Genomic DNA, 19,460 nt, shown 5'->3' with positions numbered 1-19,460 from the left:
GTACACAGACAATAGTTTAGTGGTTACCAGAGGGTTAGGGGGGTGGGGGGAGGGAGATGAGGGTAAGGGGGATCAAATATATGGTGATGGAAGGAGAAGTGACTCTGGGTGGTGAACACACAATGGGATTTATAGATGATGTAATACAGAATTGTACACCTGAAATTATGTAATTTCATTAACAATTGTCACCCCATTAAATAAATTAAAAAAAAATATTGGTGTGCAAGGTTTTATTTGAATAACTGTTTTCATTTCTTTGCGTACATACGTAGGAGTCGAATTGCTGAGTGATAAGGTAGTTGTATGTTCAGCACTTAAGGAACCACCAAACTATTTTTCCAAAATGGCTGCACCATTTTATATCCCCACTAGGAATATACAAGGGCTCCAATCTCCACTTCCTCAGGGATACTTGTCACTTCCATTTTGTTTTGTTTTTATTATAGCCTTTCTAGTGTATATCAGGTGGCATTTCATTATGCTTTTGATTTGCACTTCCCTAATGACTAATGATATTGAATATCTTTTCATGTGATTGTGGAACATTTATGTATCTTTTTTGGAGATACATCTATTTAAGTCCTTGGCCTATTTTTTAATTGGGTGGTGGCTTTTTGTTGTTGAGTTGTAAGTGTCCTTTATGTATTTGATAGTATACCCTATGAAACATGTGATTCGCAAGTATGTTGTCCCAGTCTATAGATTGCCTTTTCACTTTAATGAACAGATGCTTTAAATTTTGATCAAGTCCATTTTATTGTTTTCTCTTGTTGTTTGTGCATTTTGTGTCATATTTAAGAATTGATTGTCAAATTCAAGGCTATGAAGATTTACTCCCATGTTTTCTACTAACTGTTCTAGTTTTAGCTCTTAAATGTAGGTCTTTGACCCATTTTGTGTATTGGGTGAAGTATGGTCCAACTTCCTTCTTTTGCTTGTGGATAGCCAGATGTCCCAGGACCCTTTATTGTAGAGACTATTCTTGTTGAAATAGTTTCTTGAAGGGTTTTGTTGAAAATCAGTTGACCATAAATGAATGGGTTTATTTCTAGACTCTCCAGTTTGTTGGATTTGTATGTCTATCCTTGCCATTACCATACTATTTTGATTACTATAGGTTAGTAATAAGTTTTGAAATCAGGAAGTGTGAGTTCTCTTTGTCTTTCATTTTTAAGATTGGGTATTGGTGCCTCTTGCAAAATCATATGAATTTTAGGATGAGCGTCTCCATTTTGCAAAAGATGCTGTTGGGATATTGTTAGTATTGCATTGAACCAAAGATCACTTTGGGGAATATTGCCATCTTAAAAGTATTGTCTTCCATTCCATAAACATAGGATGTCTTTTGATTTATGAGTATGTAGGGTTTTAAAATTTTTTCAGCAATCTTTTGTAGTTTTTGGTGTACAAGTCTTAAGCCTCCTTGGATAAATTTATTCCTAATATTTTATTGAACATTTTTGCATCTAAGTTCATAAGAGATATTGGTCTATAATTTTCTTTTCTTTTTTTTTAAATTTATTTATTGGGGTGACAATTGTTAATGAAATTACATAATTTCAGGTGTACAATTCTGTATTACATCATCTATAAATCCCATTGTGTGTTCACCACCCAGAGTCAGTTCTCCTTCCATCACCATATATTTGATCCCCCTTACCCTCATCTCCCTCCCCCCACCCCCCTTACCCTCTGGTAACCACTAAACTATTGTCTGTGTCTATGAGTTTTTGTTTCTCATTTGTTTGTCTTGTTTTTGGTTTATATACCACATATCAGTGAAATCATAGGGTTCTCTGCTTTTTCTGTCTGACTTATACACAATGGAATACTATTCGGCGTTAAGGAAAGATGATATAGGAACATTTGTGACAACATGGATGGATCTTGAGAGTATAATGCTAAGCGAAATTTTCTTTTCTTGTGATATCTTTCTCTGGTTTAGCTTTTAGAGTAATGGTGGCCTCATAAAATTATTTTGGTAGTGTTCCTTTCTATTCCATTTTTTTTTGTAGGAGTTTACAAAGCATTTGTGTTAATTCTTCCTTAAATGTTTGGTAAAATTCATGTCTGGTGTTTTCATTTTAGAAAGTTTTGATTACTGATTCAATCTCCTTACTTGTTACAGGTCTGTTCAGATTTTCTATTTCTTCTTCTGTTACTTCTATAGTTTGTGTGTTTGTAAGAATTTGTCCATTTTATTCAGGTTATCGAATTTGTTGTTGAAAAATTTCTCATAGTTTCTCTTATAAGCCCTTGTATATTCAGATGATACACATATGTACCATTATTATGTATATCAAATAAGTGTATTATTATAATACAAAGGGTTCCAGAAAATGTATATACATTTTAAGAAAGGAAAAAACTATTAAAGTTGTAATACTCAATGTATACCGATAACAAAATGTCCCGACCGGCAGGACAATGCAACGTGGGACGAGGGGAAGAAACCTGTTGAGGATGAAAAAAAAAAGGGGGAGACAGGAGACGCGAAGAATGGAGGCAAGACAGGGATCTGATCAAGCCTCAAAATTTTATTACGATGGCGGGTTATATATATAGCTATGTCAGATGGGGGTGGGATATGCTATGTCATAGGGTGGCGAGGTACTTGTCGCGGGCTGATAGGCTAGGACAGGGCGATGCCATATGAGGTACAAGGAAATGGGCAGGCTCTGGGTTTGGCGCGCGCGGGCTCTGGGTTTGGCGCGCGCGGGCTCTGGGTTTGGCGCGCGCGGGCTTTGGGTTTTGTGACCAGGAAGTTCTGCCTAGGCAAGGCCTGGGGATTTCTATGGCTTCCGACATCTCCTCCCTTTTTGTTTGTTTTAAGGAGGTGGGCCTTGACCGAGTGAGGGAACAGAGGCCTGGTTCCTCCAACGAGCAGAGCTCGTTATTGGATGGTTTTGGGTATCTTTTGTGGAGGAGAGGTAGAGATTTTTTGATACCAACCTCTATGCAAACCAGGTATGTTCTCAGGAAAGTTAAAGGGAGCCGACCGTTGTGAGTCGAGCCCTTTCCTTGCAAATGCTTTGCTTTGCACTCACCTCGGTGCCCATACCCCTCCCCAACTCGTGGGGGGAGTAGACATACCCTTAGTATTATGTCGTCCCCGTGGGGAGGAAGCCAAGATAGCCTTCTTCGAGGCCGTCCCCTGTTGCTAGCCGCTGATAATGGATTTGGATTGGTTTGGCCAAAACAGCATCGATTTGGTTTTTAATGAGGTCAGTAATGCGCCTAAAAGCCCATGGCCCGAAGGCTATTAAGAGAAGGATGCATAGGAGGGGGCCAAGGGTGGGGAGCAGGTAGGGGAGAAGTCCGTTGAGACCCGTCCAGAGTGGGTTTTCGAAGAGTTCTTTGCGTCTTTTTACTAGGTCCTCTTGTAGTTTTTTGATCTTGTCTCGGACGATCCCAGACTTGTTAGCATAGAAGCAGCAGCGTTCCTGTAAAGCTAAGCAGATACCTCCCTGTTCTGCAGTGAGAAGATCTAGGCCTCGACGGTTTTGTAAGACTACTTCAGCTAAAGAGTCAATCTGATCTTGGAGATCATTGATGGTCCCAGAAAGTGTTTGGACATCATCTATCAGCTGGCGTGATAGTTTATTGTAGGACTGGACTGCAACACCTACTCCCGCGGTACCCGAGGCTATTCCAGCAGTAATTCCTAGCCCTACGAGTAAGGGAATGGCTGTAATAGCACGCTTGTGGCGCCCGGTGGCAAATTCTAGGCTGGGGAGAGGGACAGGTGTGTCTCCTGGGATAATAGAGATATCAGGGAGGAGACTAGCTGAGACACAAAGTCCAGTCCAGTTGGTGGGTAACGTGGTGTAAGCGAGGCTGTTCCCACATATGAAAACTTGTCCAGGGCTAGAACACAAGGTTCCGTTAACTTGAATGATGTCAGAACAGTTAGTAAAAGTGACAAACCCTAGATCTACATCAAAAGTGTTGTTTTGAAATCGTCCCTGATAGCAGGGGGAGGTATTAAATCCTACAGGTTGAACTCTAAGAGGAAGGGAGAGACGGGAACAGTTAGAGATTTGTGTGTTTACTGTGATATTGGAGGGGATTGCAGTAGGTATGGGAGTTCCCATAGTCATGCAAAGCCAGCAGTCCTGGGCAAGAGAAGGGTTGGAATGATTTAAGGCCCAGAAGGTGGATTCGAGAATGTTGTTGGTTTGTGTGTCTAAATCCATATCCCGGGATTTTGGGAGAGCCAAGGGGTGGTAAGTTAAAGGGGGGAATAGGTGGTGGAGTATTTTTTGAATGTGCTCAGTGACAAGAGTCTCCTTTAATATGTCATTTGGCCCTCCGCCATCTGAAATGTGGACAGGCATTTTAGTTGGCCAACAGACTTTATTTCCAATTGTACCACTGCAGCCCGCCTGACTATATTTGTTATTGTCAGAGAGGGAGGTGGAGTCCCAATCGCCTCCGAATGTGGCGGACCTACGTCTCAATAACATGGCTGTGAGATAAGTTTGGTTGTCTGAGCCAGTACAAATTTGGGTGGTTGTGTAGCAGGAAGAATGCATTTGATCAAAATAGCTGCATTCGCTGGGGCAGGGCGGTGGTAGTCCTGCAATGGGGGGAATAATGCGGGGCTTATTGGTACAGGTCCATTGTGTTTCATCTATTCCTAGTCCGAATGAGCTAACAGCCCCGGGGGAAAAGTTGCCTGGATTTCATTGGTATGATAGGGTTTTTCTCCTAGTAATTTATCCCGAGTCCATGATCTTGTTGTTCTATTTTCACTATTGCGCTGTGCTATCTCTCGGCAGTTTTCTTTAAACTCTGTGTGCCAGAGGACGTGGTCCCCCCCAGAAAGGGTGGCACGAGCTAATTTAAACCAATCATTGGGTGTGAGCCAACGGTCACTGAGACCTTCAAGAATTGCCAAGGTGTAGGGCGCTGTCGGGCCATAAGAGCTTACTGCACCTTTTAAATCTTTAATATGTTTGATGCCTAGCCGGTGATATTTTTGGCCAGTGGGATCATTGGAGTTGGGAGTGTTATCTTCTGGGTCTTCTGTGTCAGAGGCCTCATCGGCCGAGGGGGGATTATGAGAGTCGGGGGGTTCATTGTCAGTCTCTTCCATTGTATCCTCTTGAGAGGGTGGGCCACGGTTTTGGCTGCGGGTAACTGGAAAGGTCATTAGGGTCTTTTTATTAAGTATTGGGCCTTTTTGAGGTTTTTCAGGGTTTTGGTTAGGCATTAAGGTTTTAAGTTCTTTTTCAAGGGCATGCAGCTCCTTTAGGAGTTGCATATGTTCGCGTTTTTGTTGGAGTGTCTCTCTAAGAGAAGAAATTTCTTGGGTTAAAGATATTTTTGCCTGCCTAATGGGATCGGTTAAGGATGGGGTGTTTTGAACTAGGGTGTCTTGAGGGAATAGGGGTGGGTTTGGGTTTAAGACTGGGTTATAGAATGTTGGGAGTTCCTGAGGGGGGACATAAGGGGGAGGGGTATGTATTTTTTGTGAAGGGGCGCGCAAGGTTGGCACGGCGAGGCCCCAGGGATCTTCTTTTTTATTATAGCGGGCAGCTTGTTCCTCTAAATCTATCTGGTCTCTTGGGGAGAGCTGGTCCTGATTATTAAAGGCCAAAAGGGAAGGGTAGATTTTAGGGGGGTCTTTTAATGGGTGATTCTCTAAGGCAGAGGCTTCCTGATTATCAGCTTGTTTTTTAGGTTCCTCTGGCATGTCTATTGAAACAGATCGGCAGACAGAAGGGGGGCGGGAACTCTCTTTTAGGACTGTTTCCCCTGTCTGTAAGATCTCTCTAACATCTGGGTCTGAGGAATGTATTTTTAGGATATCATTAATCAGATTCCAATATGAGAATGCCGATACAGGGACCTTGTTGGGTCCAAAAACCCGATAGTAATCATTAAAACAGTCTCCAACTCTCTTCCAATATTTTTGATCAATCGTTCCTTCTTGGGGGAACCAGGGGCAGATATCAGAGACAAAACTGAAAAACTCACGTAAATCTTTTTTTCTAGCCTTAACTCTCCGCATCTTGAGAGATTCCTTAATACCCTTAAGGAAGAGTTCATGTGAACTCAACTCCTGTCCCATGTCAATCACCTACTCACCAATCTCTCGTCCTTCGCTGGGCGGCTACTCCAACGTCGGGCAAACTTGGAGTCTTTTCTTACGGGTGAATACCTCGTGAACTCCAAACGAGCCTTTTTACTGCCGAGGGGGCTGTCGAGTCTTGTCCCTTACGGGCTCGAAACAAGCCACACTCGCGCCGGGGAGGCCCTCGAGTCTTGTCCCACGAGTGAAAACTGCGTGGGCTCGAAAGAAGCCAGCCCGTGGAGGCTCAGGGAGGGGGGGGGCCGCGGCGGTTTCCAGAGTAGGTGTCCTCATAGAATCTTCGTACCTCGGGCCCCACGTTGGGCGCCAAAATGTCCCGACCGGCAGGACAATGCAACGTGGGACGAGGGGAAGAAACCTGTTGAGGATGAAAAAAAAAAGGGGGAGACAGGAGACGCGAAGAATGGAGGCAAGACAGGGATCTGATCAAGCCTCAAAATTTTATTACGATGGCGGGTTATATATATAGCTATGTCAGATGGGGGTGGGATATGCTATGTCATAGGGTGGCGAGGTACTTGTCGCGGGCTGATAGGCTAGGACAGGGCGATGCCATATGAGGTACAAGGAAATGGGCAGGCTCTGGGTTTGGCGCGCGCGGGCTCTGGGTTTGGCGCGCGCGGGCTCTGGGTTTGGCGCGCGCGGGCTTTGGGTTTTGTGACCAGGAAGTTCTGCCTAGGCAAGGCCTGGGGATTTCTATGGCTTCCGACAACAAAAGACGAATACAAGTCACGTTTTACTTCGGCAATTACAAGAGGTGCTCAAACTGGTTACCATCAGCGTCCAGACACTTCTGAATATGGTGAACTACTGCTTGAGCAACGTTGACCAAAGTGTCCACTTGTATACATATTTTTGGCACCCCATATATACATATAAAATAATGGCATCATTTAGTACATGTAATAATATTACAGATAACATTTGGTATGTAATATAACATAATAAATATAAAATATATGAAGACATAAAAATGGCATTAGAGCAACCACTGCAGGCACAATTACCAATCTAACTCCCTTATGTAACTCCCACAACTCATAGAGCTGTCCCTGGAGGTGCAGGAGCAAGGACACAGGAATGTCACGTTGAGTCAGAATCAGGCAAAGATGCTGGTGAACTGGGACGTGGTGCAGGGATCTGGTGACGCAGGTAATGACTGGGAGGGGGAGAAAGTCAATGAAAGTCCCAGCTTCACAGTGGGACAAGATGCCCAAGGATGTGACAAATAGAGAATTAAAGTTTAAAGGGCAGTATGGGTTACGGTGGGTCAAAGGACAGAGACCATCTGAGGAGGAAAAGGGCCTGTTGGGCACCCCAAGATGTCAACCTTGGCCTCGTCCTGCAGGCCCTTCTGTCGTGGGCCTTGTCTCCACACCGGGGATGGGCAAGTTGCTGGTTGAGGCCCCGCTGGTCCTGGACACTGAGAAGCAGGCAGTTCTGCAGGAGACCCACAAGGACTTGCGGCCGGGAGTCTCCTCCGTCCTGCTCTCAGATGTCGTCTCAGCCTTTCTGAGCAATAATAACACCCAGAACCTCAGTTCCCCAGTCACCTTCATCTTCCAACATGTGAGTCCTGATAGGATGGGAATGTGGGTGTGGAAGAGGCCTGAGTCCTGGGCACAGCCTTGGGGCTCAAGGGGCTCCCCCACTGGTACATCATCTCCCCAGGAAAGCCCTTCACAAGCCAGCTTCAGGACAGCATTTCTGAGCACCAGAAAAACCAGTTCACATCTACACTCTGTTCCTACAGCCGGTGATCCCTGGGTCAAGGCAGAAGCTGCTCTGTGTCTTCTGGGAGCATGACCAGAATGGATGTGGTCACTGGGCCACCAAAGGCTGCTGGATCGTGGGCACCAGAGACGCCAGCACCACCTGTCAATGCACCCACCTCAGCAGCTTTGCCGTCCTCATGGCCCCGTATGATGGTCAGGTGAGAGCCCTAAGAAAGGGCTGCATTCAAGGTCTGTTTTGGGTAACACATTCCCACACATATAGCACCTTAAAAAAATACATTTATTATCTCACAGTTTCTTCGGGTCAACAAACCGACATGGTATAGCTGGATTTTCTTGTCAGGGTCTTGTAAGGCTTACACGTCTCTCATCTGAGGCTTGGGGTCCTCCTCTAAGCTCTCCGGTTGCTGGCAGAATTCAGTTCCTGGTGACTGTAGGACTGAGGACTTCCTTTCTTGCTGGCTGGCTTTAGGGGACCACGTGCAGCAAGTAGGGGCTACCTGTATACCGTGTCATGAGGCCCTCTCACAACGTATTCGTGCTCTCATCTGGAGGCCTGCAGAACTCCCACATATCATTTTTTTTCCCCCAGGAAAAGCCCAGTTCTTTTAAGGACTCACCTGATTAGGTCAGGAGCCTCAGAATAAAAATCCCTCTTTTTTTTTTTTAATTAATTAATTTATTTATTAGTTTCAGGTGTACAAAACAAGGTAATACTTAGACGTTCATCATTTATATCCCTCATACTGTGAACCCCCCTCCCCCCATCCACTATCCCTCCGACCTCACACTGAACCATCACATTATATATATAAAATTATAGTTGGCATTCATTAATGTTTAGCTTCTGGTGTACAATGCCATGATCAGGTATCCACAGTATCCCTGAGGTGGTCTCCCAAATAGGACGCATGTCCATCGGATACCCATCAAAATGGCTATTATCAATAAATCAACAAACAACAAATGCTGGCGTGGATGTGGAGAAAAGGGAACGCTAGTGCACTGTTGGTGGGACTGCAGATTAGTGCAGCCACTATGGAAAACAGTATGGAGGTATCTCAGGAATCTGAAAATGGAACTACCCTATGATCCAGTAATTCCACTCCTAGGCATCTACCCGGAGAAATCCAAAACTCCAATTCAAAAATCTGTATGCACTCCTATGTTTATTGCAGCACTTTAAAAATCCCTCTTTTAAGTCAATTGATGTAAGACTTGAATTCCATCTGCAAAATTCCTTCACAGCAGCACGTAGACTGGCATTTGATTAAAAGCCTGGAAGAAGACATGTATACACCAGCGGGTGAGAATACTGTTGCCAAATTGGAATTCTGCTTACCCCAGGGGTCTTCAGGACAGGGGTGCAGAAAGGAAGATTTGGTGATGGCAGAGTTGAGAAGGGGCTGGGGAGCCAGTGCGTAGAGGTGGGTCAGGAACCATCTTTGCATCCTTCCCTGGTTAGGTGAGCCGGTTACTTCCTCTGCATCAGCAAACCAGAGACTCACTCAGTTGACCTCAACTAACAAGTATTTACTATGAACACCCATATGAAAATAAGCATGAAAGGGATCACAGCCAATGGTCAGACCACATAGGAGCCCTCAGGAGTATGAACAACACAAGTTCAACACTTGAGTGAACAAGCCCTCAGGAGTGTGAACAACACTTCAAGGCCGTGTTTCTTCCTGCCATGTTGCTAGATAACACAATATTCATACTTTTATTTATATACTGTTTTATATTTATTGAAGAGTTAAAATATTTGTTTCAAATTCACACCGAATAAGAAAAAAACATTGAAGATTTTCATTTTACCCCTAACCCCAGACACCTGCTTCCTCTTGCTTCAAACAACCAACATTGCTAGTTTCTCCAACCCTTTTCTATGGATATCTTATTTATTAAAAAAAAAATAAATTTTTTAAAAATAAATTTTATTGGGGAATATTGGGGGACAGTGTGTTACTTCAGGGCCCATTAGCTCCAAGTTGTTGCCCTTCAATCTAGTTGTGGAGGGCACAGCTCAGCTCCAAGTCCAGTTGCCAATCTTTAGTTACAAAGGGTGCAGCCCACTATTCTATGTGGGAATTGAACCAGCAACCTTGTTGTTGAGAGCTCGCGTTCTAACCAACTGGGCCATCCAGCAGCCCCTCTGGAAGCTCAGCGGCAGCTTGTTGTCTTCAGCCTAGTTGTGGAGGACGCAGCTCACTGACCCATTTGGGAATCGAACCGGCAACCCTGTTGTTCAGAGCTCACGCTCTAACCAACTGAGCCATCTGGCCACCCTCTATGAATATTTTATACATACAAAGATAATGCATGCATTTGTTCTTGGTCCAAATTTTTTTCACTCACACCGTGGCATTTTTCCTCTCTGTTGTGCATTTTGTGTTTTTATTTATTATATCTGAAAAATTATACTATTCCAGTCGACAAAGACACCCTCTATGATTTTTATTGCTATACTGCATTTCATTGTGTGAATGCACTGTAAATTACATATCAAGTCTTCTCATAGTAGGCATTTTGTTTCATGATCATTTCCTAATACAAATAAAGTTGTAACTATTTACACATACTTCATCGTTCTTGTGTGTGAGTATTTAGTTAGGATGTACACTAGGTGAAATACATAATTGTAATTTGGTAGATATTTACGTTTCAACATATAGAAGTCACACCTGTGAACACTCCCACCAATATTACATGAAAGTGCATGATTCCTCACACCCTCAAGATTATTATAATGTTTTTGGATTTTTACCCATCTGAGAAGTAAATATATAGGATAAATAATCTAGGATACATTTTATGTTTTTTTTCTCATCATGGGTGAAATGGAACATCTTCCTTTAAGAACAATTTATGTCTCTGTTTCTGGAAACAAGTTGTTCACATCTTGCCTATTTATCTATTGTTGTGTTGATATATTACTGATCTGCGAGCTCTGTAAGTGGTAGAGAAATCGTTTTTTTTGTTTATACCAAAGATTCTCAAAAAGGAGTATGCATCAAAATCACCCAGAGGGCTTGCTATTTACTTGTAAACATTTGTTTAGGAAACAAGTTCAATCTTACGATTTTTTTTTTGAAAAATAAAAACAGTGTGAATAATACCATATTGCTCTTTAAACAGATGCACAAACTTTGATTATTTTAATCTCCCTTTTCTTTATCATTTTCAGAGTTCTCTTTTTCTCCCTCTCCCTCCCTTCCTCTCTCTCTTGCCTACATACGCTAAAATAATTTTTTTTTTAAATTTTCCTTATGGATTGAAGATGATTTGTAAAACATAGGCAGGAAAAATAAATTTTGATATTTAAAAAAGAAGCAGGAAATAAGAATTTTAAGCTGACCCCATCATCAGAGCATAGTGGCTGTACTCCTTTAACCCAGGGTCCACTTCTAAATCTTAAGGATTCCTGACCAGCAAGGAACAGGTGTTGCAGGGAGGAGGTGAGTGGAGTCTGGGGTGTGGAGTTGAGACCTGGATATTGAGTCTCCAGGTACAAACTTTGTCACACAGAATGACGTAATGAGGACAAAGGATGGTGCTTAACCCCGAGCTTCATGCCTCTGTGACCTTCACAGGGTAACCTATAAGTTTAGTCATGCCCAAAAGCCTAAAGGAAAATAAACCCGATGAGTTCTAGGGCTTGGTCTTCAGTAACGACTCTCCTATCCCTCAATTCTCCCAGGTTCTGAATTAATCAGTTGAGGACCCCAGAAAGTTTAACATTACCCGGTAACATCACAAATTTACCTGGCTCCTCCTTTCTTGATTTTGTGACAACTAAAAGTAAAACTAAAGAGGAGGGAAGGGTCATTACCCCAGAGCAGGAAAGTGTGACTGTGATCTCTCTTCGCTGGGTCCCAGGAGGAGGATCCTGCCCTGGCTGTGATCACCTACTTGGGGCTGAGCCTGTCTCTGCTGTGCCTCCTCCTGGCGGCCCTCACCTTCCTGCTGTGCAAAGCCATCCAGAACACCAGCACCTCGCTCCACCTGCAGCTCTCGCTCTGCCTCTTCCTGGCCCACCTGCTCTTCCTCACGGCCATCGACAGAACTGAGCCCAAGGTACTGACACTGTCCCAAAGGACCCCCTGCCCTGCCCAGGGGACACAGAGTTCATGGGCCCATGCTGCATCGACACCTTCATAAAATGGCCTTGGGTTGTGGGACGGTTAGTGCGGTGAGCAGCCACTTTCACTCCGAGTGAGGCAACCAGCAGACAAACCCTCTTGTAACAACTCCTTCATACACATCCGAGTTCTCCCCAATGGCAAGGAGCAGGAGAGGTCTTGGGGCCACGCCCCCTCCCCTGGTGACTCTCACTCCCCCCAGGTGCTGTGCGCCATCATCGCGGGTGCCTTACACTACCTCTACCTGGCGTCCTTCACCTGGATGCTGCTGGACGGCCTGCACCTCTTCCTCACTGCACGCAACCTGACGGTGGTCAACTACTCCAGCGTGAGCAGGTTCATGAAGAAGTTCATGTTCCCTGTGGGCTACGGAGTCCCGGCTGTGATCGTGGCCATTTCCGCAGCGTCCAGGCCTCACCTTTATGGGACACCCACCCGGTAAGTGCAAATTCCCACTGTCCTTGTCTTCTCCACATGACCAGGGCCAGCAGGGAACCAACGCAGCATTTTGATTTCACGAGAATATGATGAACAGAGAAACACTCAATAGTCGGTCCAAAGACGTCTTCCTTGGTTTCATGATTGCATTCCTTGAACTGACTGGTCTTAAGTCTTTAAGATGCAATTTTTAAATGTTTATTATATAACTCATTAATAATTATATATTTATATAATATTAATTGTGTATTATATGAAAAATTCTACCCTAACATAATATTAATGAAACATTAATAATCATAAATTAATATATAGTTAAAATAAATTAGCTGACTTTTGGTCAGGTGCCTGACTTGTGGTCATTTGAGTCCCTAGGTTGTCAAGAGAAAGGGTTTATGTAACACACATGAACCCTGCCTTAGTACTGTGTCAGGTTACTGTTTCTTTTGGTCTTTTTTTTACTATCCTCTTGTGTCTCCCAATATTTTTCACCTTCTCTACACCTGCTCATCCTTCCTATGTCAGTAGAAACACAATCCGTTCCCCAGGGAGCTCTTCCCAACTATCTGAACTTCTTATACCCCAGGGTAGGCTATGGATCCAGCGACATGTTCTCATAGTTCATTATATTTGATCATAAAACCCATCACCTTGATTGTTTCTATTGTCTAGTTGGTGAATCTGAGACTTCCCTGGCACTGAAACCAGCCTATCTTAATCGAAATTAGGTTTTCAGTCCAAACACAGATCCTGATACAGAAGAGACACTCAATATTTGTCCAATAAACCATAAATTAATTTACAGATTCTTGTTTCTTTCTTTTAAAAAAAATGTGTATTTTTTTGGCCAGCATATCTGGGGGCCAAGGCTTAAGAGAGTTTTTAAAAATGAATTTATCTTTTTAAAAACCACTTTATTAAGGTGAGACTGACATGTAAAAAGCTGCACATATTTAATGTATACAATCTGATGAGTCTGGTGATAAATAAATACCTGTGAAACCATCACCACCATCAAGGGCATATGCAAAGAGGAATTATGAAGAAAGAGAGAGTGAATTATGAAACATAAATAAGTAGGGCAATCTATAGAGTATAGTACCTATAACTAACAATATTGTATTGTATAGTTGTAATTTGCTAAGAGAGTAGATCTTAGGTTAAATATTCTTAAAAAAAAAGCAATAATAATAACGTTAATAATAAAGGAGAGGAGGAAACTACGGGAGATGAGGTATAAGTTAATCGATTCTTTATCCACAAAGGCAAATACATTCTTCAGTTTCTTTCCATCTCTCTCTTAGATGCTGGCTCCACATAGACAAAGGATTTATATGGACCTTCCTTGGCCCTGTCTGCACCATCTTCTCTGTGAGTAATGGCTGACATCAGAGCATCCTTCCTGCCCAGCTCGGGATACAGTCAAAGAGCAGGTGTATCAGGAGGGTTACAGGGAGGGAAAGCAATCATTTCAGTCTGCCAAGGACCGAGGAGGCTCCCAGGAGGGACAATTTATTTTTAAATGAGGGCTGAAGAGGTTTCCTGAGACGTTGGACTTTCAGTGTTAAACTTGGAAATTCCCATGCAAACTGGGATGAGTTGGTTACCCCAGTTACAGGGTAGGAATGTGCCTGGGTTACTGGTGGTTTGGTCTGTTTTCCTATGACTGCTATGAAATACAAAACTTCTTACCTGCTGGGTTAGGTACTGGATGAGCTTGGACAAAGGTTTAAGATGTGGAATGTATTCAATAAGCCTTGTGGGGTTTCTGCAGATTAATTTGGCTTTCTTTCTGATGACCTTCTGGATTCTGAAAAACAAGCTCTCCTCACTCAACAGTGATGTGTCCACCCTCCAGAATACGAGGTGAGATGGAGCCGAGGGGCACACCACCCCCTACAAAGCAAGGTCCAGGAGCAAGGCCACATGGTTCCAAGCTCCCAATGTCCTTTCACAGGGATTCTGAGGGGGCTGGAGGAGAGAGGTGCAGCCACCCTCCCTGGAAACGAGTTCAGATACTGTGGTTGGCTGCTGACACCCATTTTGTTCCTGCATAACCTCAGCATGAAACTACCTCAGCTTCAGAGAGCATTGACTTTGTCCTGATAAAGAGAAATTACTTCCATGGCCCTAAGAAGAAGATCTTAAAACCATTTTCATCTTTATAACATTCTTAGGAAATCACATCAGTTTTCCCAGAACCCAGCGTGCACATTCATGCTCACACCCTCATGGACGTTCTTCCCTCTGCCCTTTCCACTCCTCCACCTGGTGGAATTAGATACCTTATCCAGGTATCACATCTTCTAATACACTAGGGACATCCTTTGCTTCCCTCAGCTTTTCACAGAATGAATGGCCTCTGCTTTGGGCAAAGCATGCCCTGGTCAGTTCATAGAGAGTGAGATATTGGGGACAATACTGGATGGGACCCAGGCAGAGGTACCACACATTTGTTATAAATGACCATTTGCTTTAGTCTTTCCTCTGGGCTGTGAGGTCTATGAAAACAGAAATCTTGTCTTTGTTATTTTTAATGCCCAGGACCCAGCACAGAGTCAGATACACTGATTATCCTCAGAAATGTCAGTTGAATGAAATTAGGGACATTCAGGAAACATCATGATAGTTTTGAAACCCACATTGTGGAGCATCACTACCATTCTCAGTCCAAGTCAAAATGCCATCGTGGACCCAAACAGCATTTCTGTTGAGGGAATCATTGAGAGTAAAGACCAAAGTTGATCACTACTCAGTCAGAGAAATCCATAGAGTGGAGATGAAAATGGCTTTGATTCTGTTGTTCTCTGTCTGCCATGGGCCTTCCTTCTCCTCCTGCCCAGGATGCTGACATTTAAAGCGACAGCTCAGCTCTTCATCTTGGGCTGCACCTGGTGTCTGGGCATCCTGCAGGTGGGCCCAGCTGCCCGCGCCATGGCCTACCTGTTCACCATCATCAACAGCCTGCAGGGCGTCTTCATCTTCCTGGTCTACTGCCTCCTCAGCCAGCAGGTACCACTGTCCGACTCGCACTCAGGACTCTTTTCCTCCTCACTCCTCTCTGTGAGCTGACTCAGAGTGTGCTTTACCTCTGCAGGTCCCGGAGCAATACAGGAAATGGTTGAAAGCGGTCAAGAAAACCAAAGCTGAGTCTGAGAAGTACACCCTTTCCAGCAGGGCCATATCTGATGACTCCAAACCTAGCACGGTAAGATCACGCATAGCTCCCAGAGCATTACACTAACTGACCCACTCAGTAGCTCATGCTGATTACACTGGACAACCTGGGTATATCGTAGGTGATGCCGACTGGATTGACTTCTGGACTAAATCTGGGCATTTCCTTGTCATGAAAGGAGGTCTTGCCTACTTTCATTCACTGTGTTTCTATGCTCATCTTGACCCTTGCATGTGACTGTCTTCTCATTCCCCACACCATTTTTGTGCCATGGGGCATGTCATTTTCAACTTTACTTGGTGAGAGGATACAAAACACTTCCTGATAAGGAAAGAGAGAGAGAGAGACAGAGAGAGAGAGAGAGAGAGAGAGAGAGAGAGAGAGAGAGAGACACAGAGAGAGAGAGGCTTTGGTCAGCTTCACAAGCAGGAACTAATGACTGAAGCAGTGATGGTCTATCTTCTCAGAGTCACAGCACCATTCTTCACCCCAAGTCACTCCATGTTACCCCTCTATAGAAAGAACAGAAATACATATACAGTTTTAAAAGTTAGTGAAATACGTATTAAGTTAGATTTGAGACTTACGCAAGCATCTGTAATTGTTTCTTACATTTTCAACACATACAAATAATGCACAACCCGGGGGAGAATCACAGAAGGCTGAGGAGAGATCCTGGCAGTGCGGCTCCAACCAAACATGTATATTCTGCTTTACAAAACTTTTCCTCATACTTTTCGTTCACATCAGCACATGGAGGTAAGTATTATGTTTCCGTTTGGTAGGTGAAGAAAGTGAGGCTCAGGGGGTGGGGGGTGGGTGATGAGGGTAAGGGGGATCAAATATATGGTGATGGAAGGAGAACTGACTCTGGGTGGTGAACACGCAATGGGATTTATAGACGATGTAATACAGAATTGTACACCTGAAATCTATGTAAATTTACTAACAATTGTCACCCCAATAAAATTAATTAAAAAAAAAAAAAAGAAAGTGAGGCTCATGGGATCTGTATGAATTATGCAAAGTCTTTAGATGCTTCATTCCTCCTCCCAACTTTCATGAGCCACCACCCTGCCTGCCAAGCCTTCTGGATTTTTCTCATCCCTTTACTTGTCCACCCTCTGCAACAACTCCTTCCAAAATTCTCCTCCCCTCAAAAGTCTCATTTTTCTAACTCTTTCCTTTTCCCAGCAGATATTCCTACTAGCTTCTCCCATAGGAAAGCAAGTCAGCAGGATGAAACAAGATCAGCTTTGTTCTCTCAAAACACCAGGCATTTGGCATTTGTTTCATTCTCTTCTCATTCCATTTACCACAGGTAGACAAAATGTGCTTCTGACTTTTTAAGGCTAATCCCTCCATTGCGTTTTGGTTCCTAACACTCTTGAGTTCTCAATAAATTTAAATTATTGCTCATACCGTCTTTCTCTGGACCTTGCAGTCTCACCTTTTCAACAGCATCCTTTCCACCTTCATTGAAACAGGCTAAATTTCTGTCTTATAGAACTTATTAGTGTTATATATTTGACCCTTCCCTCTTCTTCTTCACACTCAAAACTGACTTTTGCTTCCATCATTCTACCAAAACATCTTTCTCTTAAGCCTCCAATGACCTTCATATCACTGGATGAAATAAATATCTTTTCGTCCTCTTCACAGGATTGGATTTTGAAATACTCTGCTTGTGTACCTGGCTTCTATGTCAACACCCGCTGGAATTTTTCCTATCCTTCTTCTTTTTTTTTTTTCATTTCCGTGATTGAGTTCTTAATGTTGTTTCCTTCTTATCCTTCTTGATGACCTTTCTTCACCTTCTTTAGCTTTCATCTACCTGGCTTTGTTCTAGAAACACTTCTATTCTCACATTATATGATTCTCATAGACAATCTTGTCTATATGGACTCAATGTGTCCTTCCAAAGGAAATGATGGAAAAATATATTTCTGATGAGCCCCAGATCACTATTACCAACTGCCTACTTGATACCTCTACTTAGATATCTCAGAAGCAGCTCAACATGGCCCATAAAAGAACCTACCATTTCTTAATCAAACTAATCCTATTTGGGGTTTCTCATCTCTTTGAGCAGCATCTCGATCCATTTTGTTGCTCCAGTCAGGACCTGGACTATCCTTGACATTATCCTCTTCCCAACGTTGTTCCACTTCAAAGCAATCCATTGCTAAATCATGCCAGTATTTCTTCCCCAGTAGTTCACAAATAGGTCTTATTATACCATCTCCATCACCTTCTCCATTATTTAAGCTTCATCTTCTCTTGGCTGGATTGCAATATCCTCCTAACTGGTCTCTCCCATCTCTCTTTTCCCTCCTCCAGTAGTTTTTCACATAAAATTCAGTTATTTTCTCAAAACAAATATTTTATTATGTGCCACCTTGCATAAAACCCCCAAAATTGTTTCCCCATTCCACTAGAAACAAGATTAAAATATATAAGGGTTCCGGTTTCTCCCACATCTTCACCAAAACTTGTTTTTGTTTTCCTTTCTTATACCTTAGTGAGTGTGGTTTTTCATTATGATTTTGGTTTGCATTTCCCTAATATCTAATGATGTTGAGCATCTCTTCATGTGGTTATTAGCCTTTTGCATACCTTCTTTGTGGAATATCTATTCAAATCCTTTTCCTGTTTTTAATTGAGTCATTTATCTTTTATCGATAATATGTAAGCATTCTGTTTATATTCTGGGCATAAGTCCCTTGTCAGATATAAGATTTTCAATTTTTTTCTCTCATTCTGTTGATTGACTTTTCACTCTCTTGATAGTGTTCATTGATGCACAAAAGTTTTTAATTTTGATGAAGTCTAATTTATCTTTTTTTTGGTTTACTTGTGCTTTGGGTATCATATTTAAAAAATTGTCTAACTCAAGGTCACAGAGATTTACACATATGTTTTCTTTTATAGTTTTATTATTACATTTAAGTATATGTTTTATTTGGAATTCATTTTTTAAAATGGTTTAAAGTTTTTAATAGAGTGCATTCTTTTACATCTACATATCCAGTTGTCCTGTCATCATTTATTGAAAAGATTATTCTTTGCCCCAATGAATTGTCTTGACATCCTTGTGAAAATTAATTCACCATAAATATAAAGGTTTATTTCTGTATCTTTGACTCTCCTCCATCATGTATGTTGATTACTGTAGCTTTGCAGCAAGTTTAAAATTGGGGAATTGACTCTACAAATATGTTCTTTTTTTTCAAGATGGTTTCAGCTGTACTGGACCCTTTGAACTTCCAAACAAATTTTAAGTTGTGTTTGTTACTTTCCGAGAAAAATTCAACTGAGATATTGATAAGGATTGTGTTGAATCTGTAGAACAGTGCCATCTTAATTGTATTAAGTCTTCTGATTCATGAGCATGTGGTTGTTTGTTTTCTATTTATTTAGGTTCTTTGGCTTCTTTTGACAATGTCTTATTGTTTTCAGTTTACAAATCTTGCAGTGTTTAACACAATATCATTTTCACGTCTTCCTTCGCAGGATAATTAAATTAACAACTAAACCAGATGATCTTGTCTCCTGGAAAATGAGGACAATTGTGAACTACATCTTGTGGTCAAAGAGTTGAGAAAATACTGATTCGTGTTTGTTACAAGTAACTCTTCATGGCACCATTGTGGGAGAAAGTATGCAGTAAATGTTTGACGTTCAGTTTGCTGGAGACTTGGGGTTTTCTGGTCCTTACAGCAGGCTCATCTCCAAGCACATAGTCAAGGAGCTATGATCCAATTCCCCAGCGGCCTTTTTCTACAAAGATGTTCCTCAAGTTAAATACTCATATATAACAAGGAAAACCATCCTCAAAGGACTTTCTTAAAACAGCATAAGAGAGA

At 42.5% G+C, this 19,460-nt stretch overlaps 1 protein-coding gene across 1 annotated transcript in view; it reads left to right on the top strand.

Annotated features, from left to right (window-relative positions):
• The window catches only part of LOC308509410 (adhesion G protein-coupled receptor E2-like), a gene marked incomplete at both ends in the record, with an annotated part of 30,120 nt that extends 10,925 nt beyond the window's left edge, over positions 1-19,195 (top strand). The window contains 11 exons of the mRNA XM_081077386.1: positions 7,145-7,252; positions 7,449-7,669; positions 7,854-8,033; positions 11,716-11,913; positions 12,181-12,416; positions 13,721-13,787; positions 14,191-14,282; positions 15,260-15,428; positions 15,514-15,624; positions 16,253-16,353; positions 19,108-19,195. Coding sequence (XP_080933512.1) covers positions 7,145-7,252; positions 7,449-7,669; positions 7,854-8,033; positions 11,716-11,913; positions 12,181-12,416; positions 13,721-13,787; positions 14,191-14,282; positions 15,260-15,428; positions 15,514-15,624; positions 16,253-16,353; positions 19,108-19,195 — 1,571 coding nt within the window. The remainder of the gene's footprint in view (positions 1-7,144; positions 7,253-7,448; positions 7,670-7,853; positions 8,034-11,715; positions 11,914-12,180; positions 12,417-13,720; positions 13,788-14,190; positions 14,283-15,259; positions 15,429-15,513; positions 15,625-16,252; positions 16,354-19,107) is intronic.
• Between the last annotated feature and the right edge of the window lie 265 nt (positions 19,196-19,460).

This window comes from Rhinolophus hipposideros (assembly GCF_964194185.1).
Source record: "Rhinolophus hipposideros genome assembly, chromosome: 16".
In the NCBI taxonomy this organism is placed as follows: domain Eukaryota; kingdom Metazoa; phylum Chordata; class Mammalia; order Chiroptera; family Rhinolophidae; genus Rhinolophus; species Rhinolophus hipposideros.
This window is presented reverse-complemented; position numbering and strand designations above follow the sequence as displayed.